Source organism: Peromyscus leucopus, chromosome 1, assembly GCF_004664715.2.
Source record: "Peromyscus leucopus breed LL Stock chromosome 1, UCI_PerLeu_2.1, whole genome shotgun sequence".
In the NCBI taxonomy this organism is placed as follows: domain Eukaryota; kingdom Metazoa; phylum Chordata; class Mammalia; order Rodentia; family Cricetidae; genus Peromyscus; species Peromyscus leucopus.
This window is the reverse complement of record NC_051063.1, coordinates 12,427,703-12,455,216: the sequence shown is the minus strand read 5'-3', so window position 1 is coordinate 12,455,216 and position 27,514 is coordinate 12,427,703. Positions and strand designations below refer to the sequence as shown.

The following is a 27,514-nucleotide window of genomic DNA, read 5'->3' as shown; positions in this document are numbered from 1 at the left end:
AGCACCCTCCCCCAGTTCAAAGGCCTTAAACTGAGAACCCTACCCTAGATTGCCTGGTTCTGGGGCCTCTGGACATGGACATAGCCATGTTTCTGGCATCTCTGGGTCTCCAGAATCCACACAGTCTGCCTCAGGACTTCTCAGTCACCAGAATCACTTAAGTCAATTCTCTTACAAACCCCCTCCTACATAACTATCTATACACCCTACTGGTTCTGTTCCTTGGGGGATGCTTAACTAAAACACACAATTCTAAGTGAATCTATTTATTCTATGTTAATGTGAAGGAGAAAGCAGTGTCCACACTTCCTGAAAGGTGTTGCTGTTCAGTGTGAAGTGAAGAGCTAGACCTACTCCGAGTAATTTTTCAGTTCCTCTGAGGTGTCGTCCACCATGTTGCTTTCCTTAGCTTCCCGGGCCATGGCTCTATAGAGAATGCTGGCAATGACTGCCTTGACTGTGGTCTCTGCGCCATGCTGCCAGAAGAACATGGCCATCTTCTGCCTCTTCATCAGTACAGCCCACACCAGCAAGTCATTGTATGGGTAGAGAAAGCCAGCAGACTCGGGGTCCTCGGATAGGCTGTGTATTTCCTTTGATTTCTTCTTTGACTTGTGTAAGTCTCCAGGCTTGTCCTATTGCAAAGGAAAACGAAGTCCGGAGGACTCAGATGCACAATGCTTAGCTAAATATAGCACAGCAAGTATCCTAGAGATACTTTTTAACTAGTTAATACCTTTGTTAGATTCCAGCACTGAAGAAAAAAAGCAAAACAAACAAACCAAAAGCCCAGATATCCCCCACAGAAGAACTGTTAGTACAAATATCCAATAAAACTGATACAGTGTGCCCATTACATGAGGCATGCAAAAGCAATCAGCTGGGGGGGGGGGTAGCTCTGTGCTAGAGCGGCCAACTGATGTGCACAAAACCCTGAGTTCAAGTCTCAGAACTATAAAAAAAAAATTGCATGCTTTATTAACTACAACATAGAACTTAGAAGGCCATGAGGACTGAGTTCAAACACAGTCCTGACTCCATAGTGAGACCTTGTCTCAAAATATGTGGAGTATCATTAAGATAAATCAGCAAGCATGACTTGCCTTTGATGGCAGTCTATTTGGGTAAGTAAGAATTTTATTTTAAATATTCTCTACTTCTACCTTAACAAGTTGATTTTTCATTATTCCTCTGAAGTGGGTCACTTGCGCTGCCAGCATACATTCAAACGGATCAATTTGCTTAATTTTATTCTGGTGACAATAAGCACTATCCCCCTGGCTAACTGACCCTTTGCAGCTCAACTGACATGCCACTCAAACTCCCGGCGTGCCCTTGTGTGGCTTCCTGTCCCTGACTCAGTGCCCTGAATGATGTTACTACCTTGAGAAAAGTGGAGCCATTTCTCAGGCACCATTTTATCTTCCTCTGCCTGCTTACCTTCTCAGTTCAACCAAGTACTCAGCAAAATGCTTGGGATATAATAAAGGTCTTTAAATAAGTATTTGTAATTTGAAGCATCATAGCAAAAACTATTAGAATGTTTCTCTTCTCTTTCTACAGATAAAAAAGAATCTTTTCATTAATGGTGGCCAAGGGCTATGCCAACAGCTGTGGGAAAGCAAACGCCTTACAGACAATAGTGTATGATTTCCATGAAAATACTTAAGCAAGAGCATTCTGCCCCAGAGATGGGCAGGCTAAAGATGCACATTCATTATCTTTGTTATACTGCAAAATTAGGATAAAACTAACTTCAAGGAAGACTTAAGGAAAAGAAGATACAGAAGGAACATCTCCCAAAAGCTAAGTTACAAACGGAATGATCCTCATATCCAACCAGGCTTGAGCAAGGAAATTAAGAGTGTAGTGTTAGGCTAATGATTATGAATGTTTAATACCATGGCAAACACAGCCTGCCTGAGCCACCAACTGTACAAGGCCGAGGTGGGAACAAGGAAGAGAACCTCAGGGGCAAGCCCAGACAATCACTAGGTTGTCAGCACTCTGTGTTGTTGAAGAGCAGCTGTGTCAGCAGTGATGCTCATGAATTACAACATCTGTTTATGGTCCTGGAGGATGAGTCCTCATCGGCCCCTCCCTTTCTCCAGTGTCAAATGAAGGAGTCATCTCAGTCTGCAAAACCAACTTCATTTTCAAGTCTACAAACAAAGGTGTATATATACCTTGGATTTGTAAGGCTGGGCAGTCCTAAAGAACTGGGAATGCAGTGTGCTCTCCGAAGACTCGTTTCTACTTCCCAAGGAATGTCTCTGGTGAAGAGGTTGCTGGGAAAGGCTCTGAGAAAAGCTGGTCACACTCTGGTGTATGTTGTTATTTTGTTTTTAAAGGAAAAAAAAAAGGAGAGAGATTTAAAAAAATATATTATAATAAGGACAACATATTCTTTCCAATGATGAAAACTAAATATGTGTCCTCTCAAATACCAAACTGTAGTGGGTAGCTACACTTCTGTCTCTTGTCCATGGTTAATAATTAATGTCTCTAGAGATTTGTCACTCAATAGCCTCCTCCAGTCTCCTTCTGATGAACACTACTATTTCCTGACATCTTCGAGAACACACTCTTTTGTTTGCTATTACGCACCTGAATTCCTTTCCTATGTGGAAATTCCTTTATAATCAATGGATGCTCTAGTCTTAGAACAAGCTCAATACAAGCAATAAAATTTTATGGTTTTGATAAGAAGAAGTTTCCAGTCCCAAAGAGCTCTAAGGTTAAGGTGAAGTTAGAAAGTTCTGGAATTTTTCCAGGTGGCATATATTTATCTCCACTGCATGGGCATCAAATGAAATGTCAGCAAGTAAAACCACAAATATACAGAGACTAATGTAAGAGCCTAGGATATGGACCCCAGGTTTGGAAAAACTCTACTCTCCTTCAGTTTGTGTTCTATGGATAAAAAATGGACATAGAAGCCAGGCGGTGGTGGTGCATGCCTTTAATCCCAGCACTCGGGAGGCAGAGGCAGGCGGATCTCTGTGAGTTCGAGGCCAGCCTGGACTACCAAGTGAGTTCCAGGAAAAGGTGCAAAGCTACACAGAGAAACCGTGTCTCAAAAAACCAAAAAAAAATGAACATAGAAAGAATGAAATTAAGAGTTTTCAGTGACAGCCAAGTTAGTGTCATCATTATTGTAATAGAGAATTTTTTAATATCAATATGGTAATAAACACAATGAGTATTGGTAAGTTGCTCAAAGCTTGATCTGTAAAAAGGATGTGAAGGTCTTTGTTATTCTCACAAGTTTGTGAACAAGACATTAATATGTCCATTTCGTAGACGGGAGACACAGACAGGTTATGTTTCAGAAACCAAGTAAAGAGACAAATGGGATTTGATGTCAAATCACTCCGACTTCACACTATGTGGGTGCTAGCACTGTGGTCTGGCTGCAGTCTACACTGAAACACCATCACCTACACTCAGGAAAACGCAACTAATGGAATGGGATATGTCATAATAATGGACTGTTTCCAGAAGAGCAGGAATGGAGCCCCTAGTAAACAGCAAACCAGCTGCACCAAGGCCACACGGGGATCCTGTCCTCACCACCACACGGGGATCCTGTCCTCACTACCACACGGGGATCCTGTGCTCACTACCACACGGAGATCCTGTCCTCACCAACACATGGGGATCCTGTCCTCACCACCACACAGGGATCCTGTCCTCACTACCACACGGGGATCTTGTCCTCACCACCACACTGGGATCCTGTCCTCACCACGACACAGAGAGCCTGTCCTCACCACACGGGAGCACCACTCCTTTCCAAGGCAGTAGCTGATGCTGGGTGTCCTTCAACCTCAGAAATCTCAGCAGAGGTTATCTTTTAGGTGAGATGTGGTTTTCCATATTTTGCATGGAAAAAATGGGGTTTGTGGGGGTTGTTTTGTTCATTTCCTAAACTCAAACTGGGCTATCACTTCTCCAAATTCTTTATAAAAGTCCCAAGTAGCTGGATAGCCCAGGTTCTTTATGGAGCCTCCCCGAAGCCACATTCCAGTCTCATCCCTGTCCACCCATGACAAGGTCTTAGTGTTTCTGCAGAACCCCGCCCTGAGGTCTGAGCACTGTCCTTCTCTGTTCCCACTTTTCTCTTTATGTCAGTGTCCAGTTCTTCTTTTCTGGTGTCTGGATCTCTAAAAAGAACTCACTTCTCTGACTATAGGTCTATAATGGCAACTCTCCTTTTATAATCTTGGTCTTCCAAAAGTATGACAGAAAATATATTCTTATCTATAAAACTTTTTCTCTTTTTAAGCTCACTCCGTTTTCACCTTCCAGTCTAATCCTTACATGCTTAGCCCAGCCTCCAGACTATAGAGGCCATTGTTAGTTTACAGAAATAAACCTATTAAGAGTTTGACCTTTGACCTCTTTGTTTTCAAAAGGAAGAAAAGCGGTAGCAGCTGCTCTCTAACCAGATTCATCACACACCGCTTCTATGTCAATACAGCACAACACCCCACTTTGCATTGTGGGTAATTTACCCATCAGTTTCTTCTAAGATGTCTCTTTATATTCATCTCATGCCAGTACACAAACCCTTTGCACGGTGCTCTGCGTACAGCAGGTGACATGTACCCTCGGATGGGAGACCCATCACAGAGGCTACTGCTGCCCCTGGGACTCCATCAGCCATTTTCCTAAAACCACACCTTGCAATGCCCCTTCCTCACACTGGGCTAATTTTCAACGATGTTACCTTGCTTTTTCTGTAGAGATTGTTGTACAGAACTCTGAAACTTTTCCTCGTGTAACTGCTTCGATAGGCTCCGCCAATGAGGTACTCTATTACCAGCCCGATGTCGACGAGCGTGATTCTGTAGCTCGAGAGAAGGGTATGCTACAACGAAGAGCAAGGAGTCACAGCTTTGTTTTCTTCTCTATCTCTTTTTCCATGCTCTCAGAAGGCAACACGTCTAACTTCTCCATCTAGTTCTCTTCAGCATATTGTGACAAACTTTTAGCACATAATTTAGGCAAGTCATTTTGCTATGGCTCAAATCAGTGTGACCTAAATTTATATTGGCATAGGCAATTTTGCTTACTGTAAATTTGCAAAGTAAATATCTTCCTTTTATCTGACCCTCCAACTAAGTCAACAGAAGCAGAAAGTCCACACTCTGTCCAATGAGATAACACTTCAAAAAATGAGAAATACTTAAAATGTGCTATGGATGGCTTTTTACCACAGTGACAAATGAAAGACCTTTAAATTTTCAAGTTGCACATTACTCAATATTTAATGAGAACACTCTGAGCAAAACATGAGAAAGGATGTTGAACCATCCTAACTCCCTGCAACAGGGCTCAGACACACAAAAGCATTGTTTGCATCCCTAAGCTGCCACTGGTGCTCAAAACAATGATAACAGAAAACATCAGAAATCATACTCTAGACATCCCCAAAAGGCCTGTGCTGCTGCAGTTCTCATTGGCTGTGTGATAGGTATAGTCTATTGGGGTGCCGACCCATTGGTTATGTTTCTTCGTTTACTTTGGTTGTTTCTTTTGAGACAGGGTCTAATATGTAGCCCAGGCTGCCCTGAAAACCTGGATCCTCATGCCTTAGCCTCCTGAGTGCTAGAATTATAAGCATGAACCCCCAAATCTGGCCTGTTTGTTTTGTTTGTGTTCATGTGGTGCTGACAGTTGAACTCAAAGTCTTCCATAAAGCACTGTGTCACTGAACTACATCCTTCTGATCCATGCTTTTTATAACTAATGTCACGTAGTTGATGGACCAAACTTTAAAGAGAGAAAGAAAGTGAGAAAACCTAGAAAAGTAAAATTTGGTGATTAAAGAGTAAGTAATTCACAATAAAAATCCAAACATATCTTTAATAAATTTTCATTCAACTCCTTCAAATCTAAAAGCAAAAAGAATTTTCAACTTTCATACTTAGGTTACCTGTTTTACATCTTGGACAAGATGACGCAAAAACATATTAGTTGGTCCTTGTTTCTGTGATTTAAAAAAAGAAGAAAAAGAATCATTTCCTTTAACTATCATGTGCTGGAGGTGCCTTGTTACAGAATTACATAGGTATTTGAAATTACATAAGCAATCTAGAACATCGAAAATCTTCTTCAACATCATTAGTAATGAAACTTAAGCTACTTGATCCTAAAGATGGGGTTTCCCAAGAGAAGCCATGATTATTCATAATTTTCAAAGCATGTATTTAGAGAGAGATAGTAAGGATGTTAGTTTTATGTGATAAGAAGTACAAATTTTGGACATTTATGACTACCCTTTATCATATATAAATTCTACCAAATAATCACATCTCTTTGGCACACAAGTGCATTCTATCAACTGGTATTTTGTTTAATCCTTATAATGTTCAGCTTCCTGAGGGATTCAAGGGAGTCTTCACAATAATATAAAATAAAGAGTAATACATATCCTAAAAAGTAGCCAACAGGGTGAAGATGTGTGTCCTGAAAAGAAGCTACGAGTATTTCAAATTCTAGAAAGAGATAACTGCCAAGTAATTGGAGCAATGAAGAAGACAGAACTTGAATGGTGTTTGAAGAGAGGACAGTATTGAAAGGAACAGGGAGGACAATTCAGGAAGGTGCCTGGCATGGGCAATGGATATCTTCACAATGGAAAAGCAGCTCTCAAGGGTTGAACTTAGTCTTCAGTCTTGTCCACAAGTGCCTTTACCCAGTGAGCCACCTCACTGACCCAAGAGCAACATATTAATAGTGGCTTTAGGTTAAGAGACTCCAAATAATTGAATAAAAAGCAATCTGTTCTTATTTACAGTATTGTCTCTGTCTTAAGATAAAATAGAATTGGTAAGGGTGTAACTTTTGTTGAAAGTAAGTCTCCATTCTGAAAACCATGTTGGTACATGAGCATTCAAGGAGACAGACAAACCTGAAGCTAACTAGCAAACAAATCTTGATCAAAATGACATGAAGTGTTCCATACTCACTGTATTATAGAGATCTTCCAGCCGGGGGATGGTGAGGAAACGGTGGAGGTTCACTCCATTCTCTATCAAGAGTTTCACAAAATCTACCCGATCCATCATTAAGGCATCTAACATTGCTTGCTCTAGAACACCAGGCTTCCAAAGATACAAATAAAGAAGAATTATGAAGACAATTAACGTAAGAGAAATAAGAATCACAGATAACACTACACAGATGTCATCATTAAAAGCTACAATCTTCCTAAGAAATCAGGACCTAACTTGAAGACATAGTCAAGAATAGTTCATGTTCTTGTGTGAGAAAACTGAACACTGTAACAAGCTCAAAGTTCCCCCAAACTGATGGTGAGTCTTAAAGGTAATTCTAATGAAAATCCAAGGTTTTCTGAGTTTGTTTTTAATTTGAGGACAGAGGGAAATGTTTACTCATTCATTTGGTTGATGGATTTTTTTTAAAATTTTGTACCATCATTCTTCCATTTAAACTTTACCTGCATTAGGTATATAGCATATTTGAACATACTCATCTAATTGTCCCCTACCAAAAAAATCCACTAAAACTGCATCAGAGAAACTGATTTAAACAAATCAATTCACAAGTAAGTGGAGGCAGGGGCGGGGGATGAGGACAACGAAATGAACTGTGAAAAGCAGTTGGTCAAGTGGTACTTGGCTCCAGTCCACCCAAAACCAAACAGTTGAAGTGAGAAGTATCAAGGATCACACAAATCTACACTGTGTAACAGCAACACCACAGTGAAGTCAATGTAGACATGCTGAGTCTAATGTCAGGACTCGGAAGTCATTGTCCCCACTTGACCCTTTACTATGAGCAGTAATGCCTGCACCTCCCAGCTCTATAAACATTTCTTTTCTGACATTATCACCAGTGCAAGAGAAGATAAGAATGTGCTGACACTGAGGAGAGTCCCCCAGAAAATGGCATCAGATGACCCGTGAGTTCAATCAAACTCATGGGACAAAAAATATCTCCCTGTCTGTCCTCCACCTGTGAGTAAAAAAATCAACACAAATGGACCACAAAAGCTAGGCAGAACCAAATAATTCAGGAGGAAAGCCTCCAAAGGACTATTACTAATAGTTTCAGACAGATAAAATAATATTTATTCCAGGTGCTACTGAACACAGAGGAAAGAAAGTCCACTCAGCAAAAAAATGTGCTCATAGGACTTGGTAGACTAATGCTAATCTACTAGTAGCATAAGGTTTCACTGAGGCTGAGAAGTTGAGAAACCCTACCAAACACAAACACAAGAAAAGCAAGAGAAGTAATTATTACCAACTATGTAAATACTCAGAACTCAGGAATCAAAAAAAAAAAAAAAAGCAGAGAAAAGGAGAAAGATGGAATGATACTGTGAAGGCACGTTTAGAATGATGTGCATCATGAGTCTGTAGACCGGTGCTGTTTAGAATGAGAATGACCCACATAGACTCACATATCTGAATGCTCTAGTTGATAGAATTACTTGGGCAGGATTAGGAGGCATAGCCTTGTTGGAGGAGGCATGTCACTGGGGGCAGGCTTTGAGGTTTCAAAAGGCTTGCACCACTCCCAGTGTACCTCTATGCCTCACACTTGTGGTGTTGACATATGAGCTCTCAGCTGTGCCTGCCAGCAGGCCTCTGAACCCTGATGCCCAATGAGATGCTTTATTTTGTAAGTTGCCTCCTTCATATCACAGCAATAGAAAGGTAACTAAGATAAGACCTAACACACACCATGGTGAAAGCTCAGAACCTTAGAGAAAGAATATTTGAAAACTTCCAGGGAAGAGAAAGATGCAAACATGAGGCATGGTAAGAGTAGAAATGAGGCCAAGCCAAAGGAGACCAGCTGCTCACTTCAGCAAAAGGCTGCCAGCTTTGATTAGTTCTTTTATGGGAACGGTCCAAGATTTGGTGATTGTCCATTAGTCACAGGCACAGTTTCAAACAGTATTCTCCTTATGCACAAGCATCCTGGTCTTGTACTTGGTGGACTAGGAAGTGTGCAGTTCCATTCAGGAGCTGCTGAGTAAAGGATCAGGTCCTCATCTTGCACAAACTTCTTGGCCTTGTTACAGAGATGAAGGACTTGCAGTGTCGCAGTTGAAGAGAATGCTTGAGTAGAAAAAACACAGACCCACTCCAGCTGGAGGTGATCAAGTTAACCCTTTATAGTCTTTGACCCAATCATTTTTCAAATGATCAGCATGTCTACACGCAGCAGAATCTGCAGAATTCAAGACTGAGCAGCAAAGGGGCAGATGATGTGATGAGAAAGATACCAAGTCCTGTCTCCCACTTTAGAAGTCTATCAGACAACTATATGCTCCCAAGCAGAGCCACTCTTTTTAGTTAAAGTGTCTGCAGAGTACCCTGGCCAACTGTTATCTTAGCCCATACCTCAGAGGTGTGACCTGAAGTAGACTGGGGTTGACTCTGATAAAATGCTGGCCTTTGAAGTGACCCTCCAGTCTTTCTGAAGATAACTTGTGGAATAAGGCTTTTTCTTAGCAATAACTCTGCCCTTCATCTTTGCTTGTCATTTGTATAGTCATTTTAGAACACACAGTTTTTATCTTGGGTTAGTCACAAGGTGCTCCTGTAGACATCTTGGCCTTGTGAGCTAACCTGGCACTTCACAACAAAGCTGAAGACAGAGTGGAAGGAAGGACAAGCTCAGAGGCAGAAGAAAACACACATTGTGTTTTCACTGGGTTAAGAGGTTAAGGGCTCACCACGTATTTGTTTTTAATCTTCTTGTGGTAGCCTCTACGCCTTTCACTATAAATATTACATTTTAATGTAAAGCTAAACAAAACACTAAGGTAATATTTAAGTTATAAATAATAAAAACAAAATCAAACTCATTCAAAATAAATCTAAACTCTTTCCATTATTTTGATCTTTTAACATCCTAGTTTATCTTCCATGAAGCCAGGGAAATCTGTTTTTGGGGAGGCAAACCAAGGAAGAGACATGCCTTTGTTTCCCTGGGTGCCTAGCCATCAGAGTAATTCCTATCTTTAATCCAATTTTTTTGTTTATCTCTCTCTGACAGACCAATACACAAAATACTTTTTTTAAACAACCTCATTTTCATTATACCTTCCAATGTTGTCCATAAATTAGGATATGTTTCTTGGCAATGTCCATTCTGTCCCAAGCCATTGCCAGATTTAATTGTTCTGATATTGATAAGCTTGTGCCTAGGAGGAAAGAAAGGAATAATCATATATAATATATTCAAAAATGTATAGGGGGAAAGCATAGAACCCTCTAGAATATGAGAACAGGAAGTGAGGAAAAACTGTGAATTGGGTGGATCACTCACCCTTCAGCAAAACTGTGAGGATTGCCAAATCAAGGTCTTGGTGCTCCTCAGAATCAGCATCAAATATGGTAATCTGTGATGGGGGAAAATCAGGAAGTCACAGTTTAGAAACTACCCCAGAGATGTCTTCAAATGGTACCAATAAGATGAACATTTCAGCTGCTGAAGAAACTATTCCTGGTTTTGTCATTTAAAAACAGCATGGAATTATTTGACTTATAAAAGAAAAACTGTTTCAAATAGGGTGACAAAGAATTTAAGGCACTTGGAAAAACTAAACATTAAAAATCTCACATGTAAAGCCAGGTGGAGGTGGCACACGCCTTTAATCCCAGCACTCGGGAGGCAGAGGCAGGCGGATCTCTGTGAGTTCGAGGCCAGCCTGGGCTACCAAGTGAGTTCCAGGAAAGGAGCAAAGCTACACAGAGAAACCCTGTCTCGAAAAAAAAAAAAAAGTCTCACATGTAGTGGAGCTTACTCTGCACCTTCCTCAGGGAAAGAGCCTCATTGTCGATTCCCAGTGCAAATCAACTCATCTCTCCTTTGGAAGGGGAAACCGTGTGAGCCCTCTGCCCACTTAAACTTAGAAACTAAGACCTTTGCTTCATAATGAGAAGTGACTCTTCAAATGTTATCCTAAACTCAGGAAGATGAGGACCATGGATCCCATGGATGGGACAATGAACTGCAGTCTTAGCAATGTCAAAGTGCCCAGGGTGAGACTGATTTAAAAAAAAAAAATCAGCATATAATGTATGAGATACCATTGCGACACTTTTTAACAAAATATGATGTTTTGTGGATTTTGTTACCCCCATTTCCCATCCCTTGCTACTCCTGTGCCCCCTTGGTACCCTCCCCAACAAATTCTTTTCCTCTCTGATGTCCCAGGTGTCCTTTGACCCACCCATCCCCATACACTCCTACCCTCCTTCATCATCTGGTATTACCCTTTTGTGGTCTCCTTTCTAGATTTTTTAGATTTCACCCACATTTATTTCTATTTACATGCATACTACACCTTTCCAAAAAAAATATATTTCCTGTAATACAGGAAGCTATATTAACAGAGAAAACCAGGAATGTCAAGCACTGGTCCTGGATAAGACTCTAACTAGCGCACTTTAGGGACATATCTTAAAGCCACTAAATGTAAGTTACATATGCACAAAATGAAGTAAGAATCTGAAAAAAAGTGTCCAAGGTCCTATTTTCAAACTATGCTAATATATCTACACATGTTGGATCCTTTTGCCTAACATGGCTACTGTGTGTGCCAACAAATTCAGCCACCAACAACTCAGAGCCCAATGGCTGTGATGCAAGCACCATGGTTTTCTTCCTTTGCCTTTCTTGATCTTTCTGCTCACTGCTCAGTAATTACACTACATAATGACAGAAAGAAGCAAGCACTATGGCAATCTCTTTCACATGGCCTTTTCTTCTAACTATGCAAAGCATGGCAGGGTGGCACCTCTGAGCTCAGACCAGGCCCGCCGTGTCTTAATTGGATGACTGGACAGATTGCTTAAATTGTCTCGCCTTCAGCTGCATAACTTCCAAAATGGAAATGAGCAACCATTGTCATCTTGAACTCATTCTTAGGGTCATTTCAGATGAAAGAGAGTTAAAAGCACATGACTACTTGTAAACACGGCTGTGGTCACTGAAGGTGCCAGAGGGTTTTTCATGTGCGTTCTTGCCAGGTTTGAACTTGTTCCACTGGTGTTGTAAGGTTAGATGCGTTAGCACCGACACAATTCCTTCATGATTTCACTAAGCTTCCCGGTTCTGGGGGGATCACTGTAAATGGCAACATATCTGCATGTTTACTGGAGTTTTCTGCTTCATATATCTAAGGAGACATCATTAAAATTTTTGGAAATAGTTCCCTAAAACATGAGCATTTTTCCCGAGTCTGCCTTATAGTCATAGCCCTTCTTTTGTTGGTTCTGGCAGCCTGGAACTCACCATGTAAACTAGGCTGGCCTTGAACTTATAAAGATCAACCTCCTGTGCCTCTGCCTCTGCCTCTGCCTCTGCCTCTGCCTCTGCCTCTGCCTCTGCCTCTGCCTCTGCCTCTGCCTCTGCCTCTGCCTCTGCCTCTGCCTCTGCCTCCTGGGTGCTGAAGTTAAAGGTGTATGCCACCATACTCAGCTGAACTACATTTTCCATTGCATAGTTTAATCTCAAGTTTGCCCTTGTCCAATGCACACACAAAGACCTGTTGAGAGTATCACTCACAATGCTGTGATGTGGTCATCAAACACAGCAGACTTAACTCCACTGGACTCCTGGAGCTGCTCTTTCAACCTTTGCAAGTGTTTATGTTTGGTAACTTTTGTGTAATACTGTTTTTCTAAGTGCTTTGTCCCAGACAGAATCTGAAATTTCAAATATGAAGGATAACATTGAAGGCAGAGCAGTAGGAATCCAAGTTTACACAACTGAAGGATCACAGTTTGTAGAGTTATATACATCAAAGTTCAAAATAGGTATTCTGTGCATTTTTAATGTAAAAAATAAATATTTTGATTTCTGGATGGTGGCATTTTTTTTAAGTCATGAACTCATCATACTTACAGAATCCTTGTGTATCATGCACTCCATTAGAATTTGAAAAAGGTGCTTAGACTGTTTAAGGCTGAAGTTGAACATGCTCTGAATCAGACAGAAAATCTCTTCTTTCACCTGAGGGCGCAGCATCCTGTCAGAGAAATAAATGGGCATAACTTGAAGCAACCCAGAGACGAGACCAAGCCAGTAGCCCTGGAGTGAGAAACTCCATGTGAGTACCCTACTGAGAAGGTTGCCTTCAAGAGAGTCCATGAGCAAGAAGAAAATACACAGCAGGGGGAGAGGGGTGCAGAGAAGGATGAATTTTAATGTGAGGGGTATTCATCCACCCGGCCCCCTGAAACAATGCATTCTAAGGGAGTCTTCTTGAACTGAGAGGGTTCCAGAAGGCAGTGAGTTTTCACAGACTGAGCATAATATTCTCTGAAATGGTCTCACTCCCTAAAATCGTAGGCCATTGCTTAGCTGAGACAATAGGGACTCTTCTGGTTACAGGTTGGGGGTCTGATGCACACGTGCAGTCCCTGAGAGAGGAACGACTGACTCAGCATGCAGCTTGTCTGGCCCACGAAAATACACAGCTTGACAGTGCAAAGTGGAAGAATGAATAGCTACTGTGTTTTCACAGTGGAGGCGTCAACAACTCACCCTCCATCCTCCAGATGTTTGTAGGTGAAGGCCAAGAGGTCAGCAGCTCTGCCTGTGCCCTCGCACACCACCACTGGCTCCTTGTTCTTGACAGTCTCCCACACTGAGAGGATGACATTGGGGCCGCCTTCCACCACCAGCCCCACCACGGGCACACCTTGTCTTGAACCTATTTCAAGTCACAAACAGCACCACACTGTCACAAAGCTGCCCTGCCTCGGTCAGCCAGCCACCTTGATTTCTACACTTCAACTACCACCTCCACCTTCCTGCTTGACCAGTTCAAGACTAAATCAGAAACTTGGAGTTCAGAGAAAATGTAGCACAGATATGGTGAGCACATCTTTAAGCTTTCACCAGGAAAAAGATCAGTAAAAGCTTTCATTAACTAAAAAAGGGAGGAGGGGAGGACTTAAAACTGTTTAACATTTCATTGTTGCAAGTTCTAAAGAATTTAAAAGTAAGCAGATCTATACAACAGATACCAGTGTCCCCATCACTCATTAAAAACAGACTTAGTCAGTGCAATAAACTTTTAATGGTGGGCAGGGCAACCTTCAATGTCTTTTATATTTCAGAATAGTACACCTTTCACTGTTTGAGTTTATCATGATTATATATTATCTTATCAAATCAAGGAGACAAAAAGCTGCAGCACTATTGAGCCATTCTTTTACAAAAGCTACTAAATGAAAAAGTTATAAAATGGAATATATAATACATCCTATTTGTATTTTCAAAGCCCAGTGTATACCTATGTATTTATATGTATGTACATATACATACATTTTCTATCAGTAATGGAAATCTCTGAAAGAATATACAATAAACCATTAACATTAAAAAGGGACTTTTTTGTATTTTTGAAACAAGTCATAACGATATAACTGAGGTTGGCCTTAAACTCACAATCCATTTGCTTTAACCTGGTGAGTGCTACATTACAGTATGTACTGCCATGTTCAGCTTGACTTTAATCATCTTATTGATTTAAATTTTAACATGTTGCTTTAAGACTATATATTTGATTTTACATTTCAAAAAAAGGGAACCCAGTGGACACTATTTTATATTCACTCTTGAGCTACAGAGAACTTCACCTTGGGTAAAGTGTTTTCAGGGCTATGCTGTAGCCTTCCTCTGGCCATCCCCTATCCTCACAGATGGGGAGTTGTGGTGGTTTGAATGAAAATTACACACACACACACACACACACACACACACACACACACACACACACACACGCCCATAAGGCATTATTAGGAGGTGTGGCCTTGTTGGAGAAAGTGTGTCACTGGGGTGAGCTTTGAGGTCTCAAGATGCTCAAGCCAAGCCCAGTGTGGCATTCTATTCCTGCTTTCTGCTGGTCTGGATGTAGAACTCTCTCAGCTATATCTCAAGCACCATGTCTGCCTGCATGTCACCATGCTTCCTGCCATGACAATAATGGACAAAAACCTCTGAAACTGTAAACAAGCCCCAATTAAATGTTTTTCTTTATAAAAGTTTCCATGGCCATGGTATCTCTTTACAGCAATAGAAACCCTAACAATGACAGGGGTCTACACAGTATGACTGCCAAGAGAAGCCCATGCTTGCATCCCACTCCCTGAAGCTCATAAGGCACTCAAGATCTTGACTTCTGGGGGCTATTTGGGCCTCTGCCCCAAGTACATCCTCTGCAAAGCAAGAGGCATATTTGGGAAGTAGAGAAGAGGTAGAGAGATATTTGATCTCAACTAGGGGATGTCAAAGTGCAGCCCACCTGGAATTGCAGGATTGAGCCAGAGGCAGACAGAAACAGAAAGTGGATGGGTTGAGGGTCCACCTCTGCCACATTGTGATGCTTTGGCTCAGTACTCTCTAAAACCCAAGAACTCTAAACATAAACTAGCCTAGTTTATACATATCAAGGTCAATGAGTAGAGCATATTGGTGTGCTGGCTTGATTTCAAGCTTTTAAATCTTAGATAGAAGCAAGTAGACATCGTTGTGTATCCTTGTCCCAGATGCCAGAAATGTTATGGTAGGCTGTTGAAGGTATCCAAATATTTCATACTGTCTAATTAATTGGTGTGATAATCTTCTGTTCCTTTTCCATTCCATTCTACTTCATTATTATCTCCACATGAATAAATACTATTAAAAATATGAGAATACAATATACCAATAGGTACACTTAGGGCTCCTCTAACAATATCTTACAAAAACTAGGTGAAACAGGAAAAGAGACACAAAATAATAATGAAAACTTAGATAAATATTATTAATCTAGTGTTTTTTTCTTGATACTGAAGACCAATCTCAGGCTTTGCACATGCTGTATTCTACCCCTGAACTACACCCCCAGCCCTAGGAAAAATTTTTGAGAGAATTTCTTATATCCTGTATGATAGAATAACCATTAGATATGTGGTAAATTATGTTTATTACTAGGGAAATACATTGTGCTTAGTAAAGAGGGAAAGGCTATCAAAAGCAGCATTGATATCAGTTTTATTCTTAAGAATATGTGTGTGTATGTGTGTGTGTGTGTGTGTAGAAATCTAAAAGTTTATATGTGAAAATGTTAATGGTTAGTTTTAATAGTGACAGTGTAAAAATTCTACCTCTCTCTTTTAATGCACGCTTTCTTCATTTTATCTGAGTGTTAAAGAATGCAATATTCTACCATCAGAAAAAGAAATCAATAAGAGCATTTTGGGGAAGAGAAGAAAAAAGAATCTGATTTCTGCTAGGGATAATTTGAGTCAATAATTGATTCCTCCATAAATAATTATATTCATGATTGCTTTCTCCAAAACTATCTTACTATAAAACCTAAGCAGGAAGAGGGGCAGGATAAAGGTCCATCAATATATACTAAGCTACAACTAGGCAAGAATTCAAGAAATCCCAGTGAGTATTGCACAGTAGGATGAGAGCCTATGACAACAAAGTGGAGCACAGGTCACAAACTCTAAGAGGATTGGTGGTGGTGGTGGTTGATGTCTTGGTTTTTCGAGACAGGGTTTCTCTGTATAGCCCAGGCTGTCCTGAAACTCACTCTGTAGACCAGGCTGGCCTTGAACTCACAAAAACCCACCTGCCTCTGCCTCCTGGGTGCTGAGATTAAAGGTGTGTGCTACCACTGCCCAGCTCCAAGAGGATTTTATATAATGCATTCATGGCACCCCAATAATATATACAACTTGACCCTTGTGTATCAGGTAAAAAGATAAATTTAGTAAATATTTTTGCTAAAAATTTAAAATTCTAATACTGAGACACCTCATTGAGAGACTGCAGGCTACTGTCTGCCAATAAGAATCATGACGACTACAGTTCTCACGTTAACAGTTCCTAAAACAGTCAGCTTGGGAAGTAATACTTGGCTCTGTGGAGACTAACCTGAAATTACCAGGAGAAAGAGAGGCTTTGGGACTGATGCTTCCTATCCTGACAGGACAATGGCTGACCAAACAACTGCCATTGGCCCCTTTCATTGGCCAATTACTGAGACCAGGGATTCCTTCAGCAACTCTAATGTGAGCAATATTTAATTTGTTATTTTATTTTATTTTATTTTTATAAGTCCTTTTGCTGATATAAAAGGTCAGACAGCAACTTCAAAGATGCTTTGAGGTTTTTTTTAGAAATAAATAATCAATAGTTAGATATTTTTATTCTGTCAAAGTAACTATATGAATGGTAAACATGAATATGTGATTCCCTGTGGACATATCAGGTATGACAATCGGGTATCAATACACAAGAACTTCCACACAGCCATTGTTAATATTCTGACCCGCCCCTTGAAATCCCACCCCCTTGGCACCATCCTGCATTCTGACGTAAAAGCCTCATTCTAAGGTAAAACCCCTCTCCTTCCCCTCTCTCTTCCACCGCTTTTCCTTCCACGAGGTGCACACCTCTCTCTCTCTCTCTCTCTCTCTCTCTCTCCTCTCTCTCTCTCTCTCTCTCTCTCTCTCTCTCAATCTGTGTGTGTGTGTCTTTCCTATCTTTCTTTTCATCTCTCTATTATAATAAACTCTCCACATGGATGCAGCATCTGGGTTGTGAATTACTGGCCACTGCTGCTGCCGCCACCATAGCCACATGACGTGCATGTGCCCAGCATGCCAGCATGTTTCTCTATATGCACACAATACCCTCAGTGGTTGGCCTGCACAATAATTCCTAAAATTGGTGCCTTTGGGGCTTCTGTCCCCCAGCAACAACAGAGAGACTTGGGATTGCTGCTTAGGTAGCTGAAAAGCTGTCTCACTTCTTAAATTTATCCTTCTCAGATCTGACGATGTTTGATGACTAGGGTATATCAGTTTAACAGCCCCAGACTTCATGGTACAGGATAGAATGGTTTTAGAATATAACTCCAGAGGTTCCAAGTTTTAATACTTATAAATGCAGCTTTGATAAACTGATAAAACACTGACTACAATGAGTTCTTTTTGTTTGTTTGTTTGGTTGGTTGGTTGGTTTTTCAAGACAGGGTTTCTCTGTGTAGCTTTGCGCCTTTCCTAAATCTCGCTCTGTAGACCAGGCTGGCCTCGAACTCACAAAGATCCGCCTGCCTCTGCCTCCCGAGTGCTGGGATTAAAGGTGTGTGCCACCACAACCCAGCTTATAATGAGTTCTTAAGAGTCTTTAAATTTCTATGAATTTTTAACCCTTTTGCTATGATGTAAATCCATTCCAGCTGTCTTACAGATACCTACAGATTCCTAGAAAAAGTTCTGCTAAATCCATTCCAGCTGTCTTACAGATACTACAGGTTCCTGGGAAAGGTTCTGCTGCTTTATCAAGAAACCTGGTCTGATAAAAACTTAACAGTCTCCAGAGCCCATTTTGACCTCACCCACATTTTGCCATTTCCCTTCTCCTGCCTGGGCCAAGGGGCTCTCCAGATATACCAGCTCCTGCACCAGCTGGCACCAGCTCTGAGGACACCAATTGGGGTGGATGCACCCCCAACTCCAGAGAAATGGCAGATGTGATGGCTCCTGCACTCCAAAAGAACACATCATCCTTCAATTCACTCTCGCAACCTGCCCTCTCAGCTCACTCAAGGAACAGACACCAAAGATTTCCATGATGACAACTAACAATGCTTCTTCACTCACACCTCCTGTGTGACTCCTGGCTTCTCTCCCACACACCCCACTTCACTTCTTGTCAGTTTGAAGTAGCCTCAAGAATTCAGCACCCTTGTTCCCCCACTTGCTCCCATAACGCACCTCTTTTTATAATAATCATAATGGAGGAATGTTAATATCTAACCCACCCTTTGAAATCCCACCCCCTTGGCACTGTCCTCCATCCTGACATAAAAGCCTCATTCTGAGGACAACTCCTCCCCTTTCTCTCTCTCTCTCTCTCTCTCTCTCCTACTTTCTCTCTCTCTCACTCTCTCTCCTCTCCTCTCCTCTCTTTCTCTCTGTCTCTCTCTTTCCTATCTTTCTCTTCATCTCTCTATTATAATAAACTCTCCATGTGGATGCAGCATCTGGGTTGTGAATTACTGGCTGCCACTGCTGCCACCATGCCTGCATGGCATGCATCTGCCCAGCCCACCACTACATCTGCCCAGCATGCCAGCATGTTTCCCTGCAGGTGCAGGATACCCTCAGGGGTCCCCCATGCAATAATTCATAACAGCCATACCAAAAAGGAGGAGAAGGGAAGAGAGAACAGACATTTTTTAAAGACATACCATTTACCCAACACTTTTAACCACATCTATCATGGTTAGTGTTGTCAACCAGAAAGAATCTGGAATCACTTGGGAGACAGCCCTCTAGGCATGCTTGTGGAAGTATCTTGATTGCACTTATTGATATGGGAAGATCCATCTTGAATGTGAGCAGGACTATTCTCTGTGAAGAATATCCTGGACTATATAAAATGAAGAAAGCAAGCTGAGCACTAACTAACATGCATTCATTTCCCTCTGCTTCCTGATTGTGGATGTGATGTAACCAGTTTCTTCAGGCTGCCGTTGCCTTGACTACCCCACCATGATGGACCATACTCTTGAACCAAGAGCCAGAACAAGCTCAACCCTCCTGTAGTTGCTGTTGTCAGAGTATTTCATCACAGCAGCAGGAGGGAGGGAGACCTCAGACAATACTGAACACATTTTTTTTCTCTGTTCTTGCAACAAAAGTTAGAGGTAGACAAATCCTTACACTTAAAAAGTTTAAAAGCTTGGCAAGTATTAACTCCATTGCCCACAGTCACAGACAACAAAGACAGAATTGTCTCTAATCCCATACTTTCTGCTGCCTCAAAGAGCAAAAAAATAAAGGGACTTACTTTTTCAGCCACCACTCAAAGGATGCAAAGAACTGAGCCCTTTGAAAGATACAGACATCCTGTCGAAGACAACTCAGGGCCCACTTGGTGATTGATGCCTGAGTAAAAGAACTCCATTCGTCCAGAAAGCACGCGGCCCTCCCCTTCCTGTAGTTCTCTAACCAGCCTGCCTGGTACTCCTGTTCCACAAGTAACACCAAACGGCCATTTGTTGTTGCTGCCACCACTGCTGCACTCTTTGCAGTGCTGGGTTGGAGCACAGTCTCACACATGCTAGACAAGCACCCTATGATATAAGTGTAAGGCCGAAGGGATTACCCACAGTCCGCTACATGTACTCTACTGCCAAAAATGACATTATTACAGCATTGGTGTGAGCACAGCACAGCCTTACCGCCTTCCATGCCCTTATTTCTGCAAGTTTCAACCTGTACCTTCATTTCTGATTTTAACCCCTTTCCTGCCTAAAGTCACTGGGTCCGCACATGAAATATCAGTCTTCCTTGACAATCAAAGTTTAGATGCATATTCCTCTTGAGTTCATCTCTTTTGTTTCTCTTTAGCAATTCCCATTTACACATGGAAGCTTCCCTCTCACTCTCTATATGGCCGTACATTCTCTCAGAGGCCTTGCTAAAGTTTCATTCACGAGGGAAGCTCCTCTGCTTACTCTGTCCCGCAGAGACTTCCTCCTCTGACCTGTTGTCACCAACAATTCTGGATCCACCTACATCCTGCTTTCTTCTACCTTGTGGCTCACATGTGTTAACTGGACACTCTGGCTGCTCTAAGGCAGGGACCCACTTAGGTCTGTCTACCCTGAGCAGAGGACAAGTGGGCACCTTGTTCACTAGCAAGCCCCCGGCCAGATGCCAAGCCCCGATGGAACTTACAGCTGTGTATCTTCTGCATGGAGAGATGCTTCTCCAGGTTCCGCCTGAGCTTCACTTCATTTCCATACTTGCCCACAGTCCCATCATCACACAGGATGAAGTGAGAGTGCATGCAGTTGAGTGTGGTGAGCTTGCTGAGCGGGTTACTACTCAGAGTCTGGTACATGCACACTACCTGAGAGACAGCAAGGACGAGAGGACATCAGAGCTCAAAGTCCTCCCCCGACTTCACTGATTCTAAACCCTGTCCCTTTACACTAATGGAACACCTATCTAGATTTAAAGTATTACTTACCACTTAGGACGGTATTTCTCAACAAGCTTATCTTTTGTAAAATTTCCCATTTCTTGTAGATCAAATGAGGTCCTACAGCAATATGCACCTCACAGTGCATGAAAAAGACAAGTTGACCTTACCCAGGATAAGCACCCAACCATGGGCTTAGAGGTCATGGCAGTCATATTGCTAAAATGGTTCTAAATACTAATTTCTCATTTTGGTTACTTACCTTGTTTCTGACCATTAAAAGACAATTCAAGGATGGACACCAGTCCGTAGACTACACCACAATCCATAAAATTATTCTAGTATACTTCAGAATAACATTTTGGCACTAATTTTTCACATATTCCAAATGAAATAAAGGATAACAGAGAGCAATGTGGCTTCAGGGACTTTTTTATATTTATGGACTCTCCCTTAAGCTGCTCCTCGTCTTATTTCCAAGTATAATCTCTGGCTAATTTTAACTCTGAGTAATTTTTGTCTCCCTTTTTCTCGTGTATAAGTAAGGATAACAATCATTCCAATACCATAGGGTTTTTGTGAGACTTCAAAGAAATAACAAACACTAGACTTTAATGATTAACTTTATAATCCCACAGCATAATGCTGAGGCCAGAAACCAAAAAGAAAGTCACTGCTAGGTTTACCAGATGTTTTATATTTAGAGAAAGTGATGGCCAATAATACAAAATAAAAACTGAGAGAAATGCTAAATACTGACAATAAGTTTCGGGGCTGAATTATGGTAGTGCATAAAAATGTACAGAGATACTAAACCTCATAAACAATCAGAGAATGTATGTAAATCAGAATTAGCTATTGTCCCCTATCTGTCAAAATGGTGAGGGAGAAGTACATAAAAATGAGCTGTATTGCACCCTGTTGGTAAAAATGTAAAATATTACCACTCTCTAGAAGGCAGCATATCAATGCACACAACTGGCCCCAATGATTTCTAGGGAAATAAGCAATCTAGCACCAAAGATGTATGTCTTATTACAATATTAATATTATTGGCTGAAAATCAGAGAAACAGGAAACCACTAAACTGGACAGTCACAGGGCTAATTGGCTCAATTATAGTACAACAAAATACTATTTAGCCATGAAAAGTCATAGCCCACAGATTGAAGCTTCATGAAAAGCAACAAGACATTTCTCTAGAAAGAAAAAAATCATATACAATCATACTAAAACACAAAGTTGTGAGAGCAGATAGAATGTTGTCAATGTACTCAGGGATACAGAAAGTCTTTCCTTGACAAAAAATGATACATTTTAAACAAGAATCATCAATCATAGGATGAATAAATTGAAACATATCAGACAGCTTAAAACCAAAAGTCATCTTTCACTTTTGAAGAATGATAGGTGAACATCTCAAGGTTTTGAAAACTGCCAAATAAGGTATCAGGTTATTATTCTGCCCTTCCTGTATTCTCATGTACCATGAGGTTAAACAGATGTTAATGAAAATGTTTCTCTTCATAAGAGTGTTTAAGCTAGTAAGTGTACAAAGAATGCTATAATTAAATATCATTTGTAACCTATGTTGATTAGTTTTTCGTCAACTTGACACAAGCTAGAGTGATCTGAGAAGCAGGAACTTCAATTGGCAAATGTCTCCATCAGATTGGCTTATAGGCAAGCCTATGGGGCATTTTTTTATTGATAATTGATGTAGAAGAGCTCAGCTGATTGTGTGTGGTACCACTCCTGGGCAAATGGTCCTATGATGTATGAGAAAGGAAACTGAGCAGGTCAGAAGTGGCAAGCCAGTAAGCAGCATTCTTTCACGGTCTCTGCTTTAGTTCCTGTCTGATGATGAACTGTAACCTGTAAGATGAAAATAGCCTTTCTTCCCTAACTTGCTTTTAGTCACAGTCTTTATCACAGTAATAGAAAACCTAACTAGGACATAACACTGTTGAAAAGTGAATCTAAGGAATGGTTTCCAAAAATCATAAATCAGTAGATATCAAAAGTCACATAAAAGGGATACAATGCCTCACAAGACATAAATTTGCATACAAAAAATCAGAATATGATCCCACTTGGAGATCAAACTAACAATTGACAAAAAAGACAAGAGACAGAAACCATGCTAGACCTGCTTCAATACGTTAAATCTGGGAAATCTAAACTGCAGGAAACTCTGTGGTAAATAGCTCAATTTCTTCAACCAATTGGAGGGGCAAATAATTGATTATAAGTAGGTCAATGAGGAAAATTAAAAATCAAAAGATGTACTGGTCTGTCATGAGATATGAAACACTGTTGGTTGATAAAATAAAAAATTTTAAATTATGAAACTATTGAATTTAGATTTTTAAAGACATTAAAGTAGAAGAAGACTCTTTAGGAAGAGGAAGAGAAAATGTGGCAAGAGGAATGGGGGACAAGTGATAAGGGAGGACAGATCTAAGCAAAATACAGTACATGCCTGTGTGAAGATGTCACGAGGAAGTCCATCACTCTGTACAATGATTATAGACTAATCAAAACTTTTAAACTATGAAGCAATGAAAAACTTGATTACACTAGAAAGTCAAGGATACTCAAGAATTGTTATACTGTTAATTGTGGGGTACACTAAAAGTATTATAATGAGATTTGTTTAAATTGCCCATGTATTTCAGAAATATGTTAATGTAAGTCCTGAAACTCAGATTCTTCTTGAAGAAAAAAATATATATGAAGAACACGTTAAGATATAAACAAGTTGAGGACTTTCTGAACAGAACTCCAACCACTCAGGAAAAAATACCAATGATTGACAAATAGGACTTCATGAAATTTAGAAGTTTCTATACAGCAAAAGAGATTATTAATCAAGTGAAGAGACAATATAAAATGGGACAAAGCCTTTACCACCTACATGTTAATATTAACTAATAGGATTAATATCTGGAACATGCCAAGAATTTAACAAACTAACATCAAAAGTCAAACAACCCAATCAAATATGGGCAAAGGAACTGAACAAAGAATTGTAAAAAGAAGTATAGACTAACATAAATATTTTTAAAGTTATCAACATCCTTAGCCATTAGGGCAATGCATCAAAACAACTTTGAGATTCCATCCCATGTTAATCAGAATGGCTATCGTATCATCAAGAAAACAAATGACCAGCTGGGCAGTGGTGGCGCATGCCTTTAGTCCCAGCACTCGGGAGGCAGAGCCAGACGGATTTCTGTGAGTTCGAGGCCAGCCTGGTCTCCAAAGCGAGTTCCAGGAACGGTGCAAAACTGCACAGAGAAACCCTGTCTCGAAAAACCAAAAAAATAAAAAAGAAAGAAGAAGAAAGAAAAGAAAAGAAAACAAATGACCACAAATACTAGAAAAGACGTGGGGGAGGGAAATCCTTTTCCACTGCTCGTGGGAATGTAACTGGGGTAGCCACTGTGGAAATCAGTGTGGAAGTTGCTCAGAGGCTTTTTTTTGAAAATAGAACGTCTATATGATGCAACAATATCACTTCTGGACATATACCCAAAAGATTCTACATACTATTCACAGAGGTACTTACACATCTACACTCATTGCTACTCTAGTCACAACATCTAGGAAAGGGATTCAGCCTATTAGCCATCAACGAATGAAGGAACAGTAAAACTGCCGTGTGTATACATAATGGAATTTTATTCATCTATGAAGAAAAATGAAGTTTGTGGGGAAATACATGGAACTAAAAAAAAAAATTAGACTGACTGAAGTAACCCAGACCTAAAAAGATAAATACTGCATGTTCTCTCTCATTTACAGATCCTAGCTTCAATTTTTTGTGGGTTTTTTAAAAGCTGAAAATGATGTTGTTTATTGAAATTTTGATACTGTCAATGTTCAATCCCTAGCTTCAAATTTTTGTGGGTTTTTTAAAAGCTGAAAATGATGTTGTTTATTGAAATTTTGATACTGTCAATGTTCAATCCCTAGCTTCAAATTTTTGTGGGTTTTTTAAAAGCTGAAAATGATGTTGTTTATTGAAATTTTGATACTGTCAATGTTCAATCCCTTTATCAAACTCAGAAAATTTCAGTTATGAGTAATAAGTCCTAAGCACTTAAATATCTCTTAGTATGAAAAACTGAACAATTATTTGCTATACTTATGCTAACTAAAGAATTCTGTTGCTGTGGTTATCTGCATGTGTTACTTAACAAAATAGAGACATGAATCATTTAAGTTAATTGTCACATTCACAGAGCTGGACTTTAACTGTACAGTGTGTGTGTGTGTGTGTGTGTGTGTGTGTGTGTGTGTGTGTGTGTGTGTGTGTGTCGGTGGTGGTGGTGGTGGTGGTGGTGGTGGTGGTGGTGGTGGTGATAGATTTTATAAATAGTACCCAGATCACATATCAATAATCTGTTTTCTACATGGGATCATACTACATTTGGAAGGAGTTTGGACAAAAACAAAAACAAAACCTCTATTTTAAGACAGACTTTGTCATTAATTTTCTACAAAATCATGGATATTATATTCTATACTACTAAAAGCAGGGAATCTGACAAATATATGCAAAGGTCACATAAGTAATTATAGCAACTTTAATCATTGTATTAGAAAGTATAAAAATAAAAGATGTCCAACTCAGGGTTTCATTTATATATAGCTTCAATTTTTTAGATTTCTTTGCTTAATCTGGAATGAATATTTATAGAGACAAGGGACCAAGAAAATGGACATGAGGTGGGCAAGGCATGGCAGGGGATGGGTACTAGAACACATGTGATGTGAAAGCAGAGGAAGGGATTCTGGAGGTGTAAAGGTTCAGTCTGGAATTAAGGTAGGAGAATAGAAAGAAGAGATGGAAAAGTCAATAAAACAGGATGTGTGGGAAAAATCCTGTGGAAACTACTACTTTGTGAGTTGATTAAAAAGGAGACTTTTTAAATACTTATTTTGAAGATACAATTATTTGATGTCTGGAATTTGCTTCAAAATAATGAACATCATTATTTGTAAATAGATAAAAGAATAAATGAAACAAAATTTGACAACAAATTAGTAGCTATTAAAGCTGAGAAATGGTATCCACAGCTCAAGCCTCACCTCTCTTTAATATGTGGGTTTTCCAAAATAAAAGTCAAAGTAAACCATGACCAGTCTGCATTAACTGACATGAAATAACTGTTAAATAGTCAAACAACAAATATCATATTCATAGTTCCCAGTACCCACATCAAAAGCCAGGCAGGATGATGTGTATCTTCATCACTAATGCTGTGGGGATGATGGGTAAATTCTGAGGGCTCACAGGACAGCCAGGACAGCCAAACAGCAAGTCTTGGGTTCAGCAAGTAACTCTCAGAAATTAAGGTGAAGAGCAATAGAAGACATTTGGCATTGACCACTGACCTCTACAGACATGCCTGTGGGCAATGCACATGTTCACACATGTGCAAAGATTCGTACACCATACACACACACACACACACACACACACACACACACACACACCAAGCATTTTAACTCTACATAAATACAAATATGTAACCAAATTCTAAAATGATAACATACTAAATATTGTCAGTAATTATCTCCTTATATCTTTTTTCTAATGCACTATAAATTTCAACAACAACAAAAACACATGTGCTTTATAAATAAGTTTAGACATTCCATTCCCTTTCAACAAAGACAGAAACAGGCATGGGTCTGGGGAGAGGTTCCGACTACAAAGAGCCTATGAGGACCCAAATTCAATCCCCAGAATGCACACTTTAAAAAAAAAAGTAGGGCTTGGGGAGGTGGAACAAAAGTCAAGCATGATGATATATGTGTACATGTTTGTATCGCCAGCACTAGGGAGACAGAATTTTCAGATCCCTGGGGTTCGTTGACTGACCCCCTCAGTGAGCTCCAGGCCAGTGAGAGACCCTGTCTCAAAAGAAAGGTGGGGAAGGATGTGGGCACTTGAGAAACAATACCAAGATTGTGTTCTGGCTCCACACAAGTCTACATACATACATGTGGACCTGTCTGCACACAAACACGCCACACCACACACACACACACACACACACACACACACACACACACACATTTATATGCATTCTTACACACACACATTGTTACACACATGTTCTCACACACACAGATTCTACACACACCTACACATATTCTTATACACAACATTCTTATACACACAGCATTCTTATACACACATATCCTTACACATACTCATACACACAAATATTATATATATATACACATATTCTACACACATACACACATTCTTTTACACACACACACAAATAATCAATACACAGGAACGAATAAAGCAGAGCAGAGTATAAGCTGGGAGAAAACAAGTAGAAATGGCCAACTTAACAATGTAATTTGTACTCCATGTAAACACTGCAAGGCTCTATACATTGGCTGTGTGAAGGATGGATCCACTGAAGAATTTCACAAAGAATAGCATGGTTCAATTTCTATTTTATAAGAATTATTCTGCTATTGTATTGAG

The 27,514-nt window shown here is 40.2% G+C and overlaps 1 protein-coding gene across 1 annotated transcript in view; it reads right to left on the bottom strand.

Moving 5' to 3' along the window:
* Nucleotides 1–27,514, bottom strand: part of Trpm6 (transient receptor potential cation channel subfamily M member 6) — a 149,223-nt gene that overhangs the window by 82,118 nt on the left and 39,591 nt on the right. The window contains exons 7-16 of the mRNA XM_028874898.2: nucleotides 20,751–20,925; nucleotides 13,543–13,711; nucleotides 12,901–13,024; nucleotides 10,318–10,390; nucleotides 10,092–10,192; nucleotides 6,978–7,112; nucleotides 5,942–5,995; nucleotides 4,733–4,873; nucleotides 2,187–2,321; nucleotides 355–635 (exon numbers count right to left, since the gene is read on the bottom strand). Coding sequence (XP_028730731.1) covers nucleotides 355–635; nucleotides 2,187–2,321; nucleotides 4,733–4,873; nucleotides 5,942–5,995; nucleotides 6,978–7,112; nucleotides 10,092–10,192; nucleotides 10,318–10,390; nucleotides 12,901–13,024; nucleotides 13,543–13,711; nucleotides 20,751–20,925 — 1,388 coding nt within the window. The remainder of the gene's footprint in view (nucleotides 1–354; nucleotides 636–2,186; nucleotides 2,322–4,732; nucleotides 4,874–5,941; nucleotides 5,996–6,977; nucleotides 7,113–10,091; nucleotides 10,193–10,317; nucleotides 10,391–12,900; nucleotides 13,025–13,542; nucleotides 13,712–20,750; nucleotides 20,926–27,514) is intronic.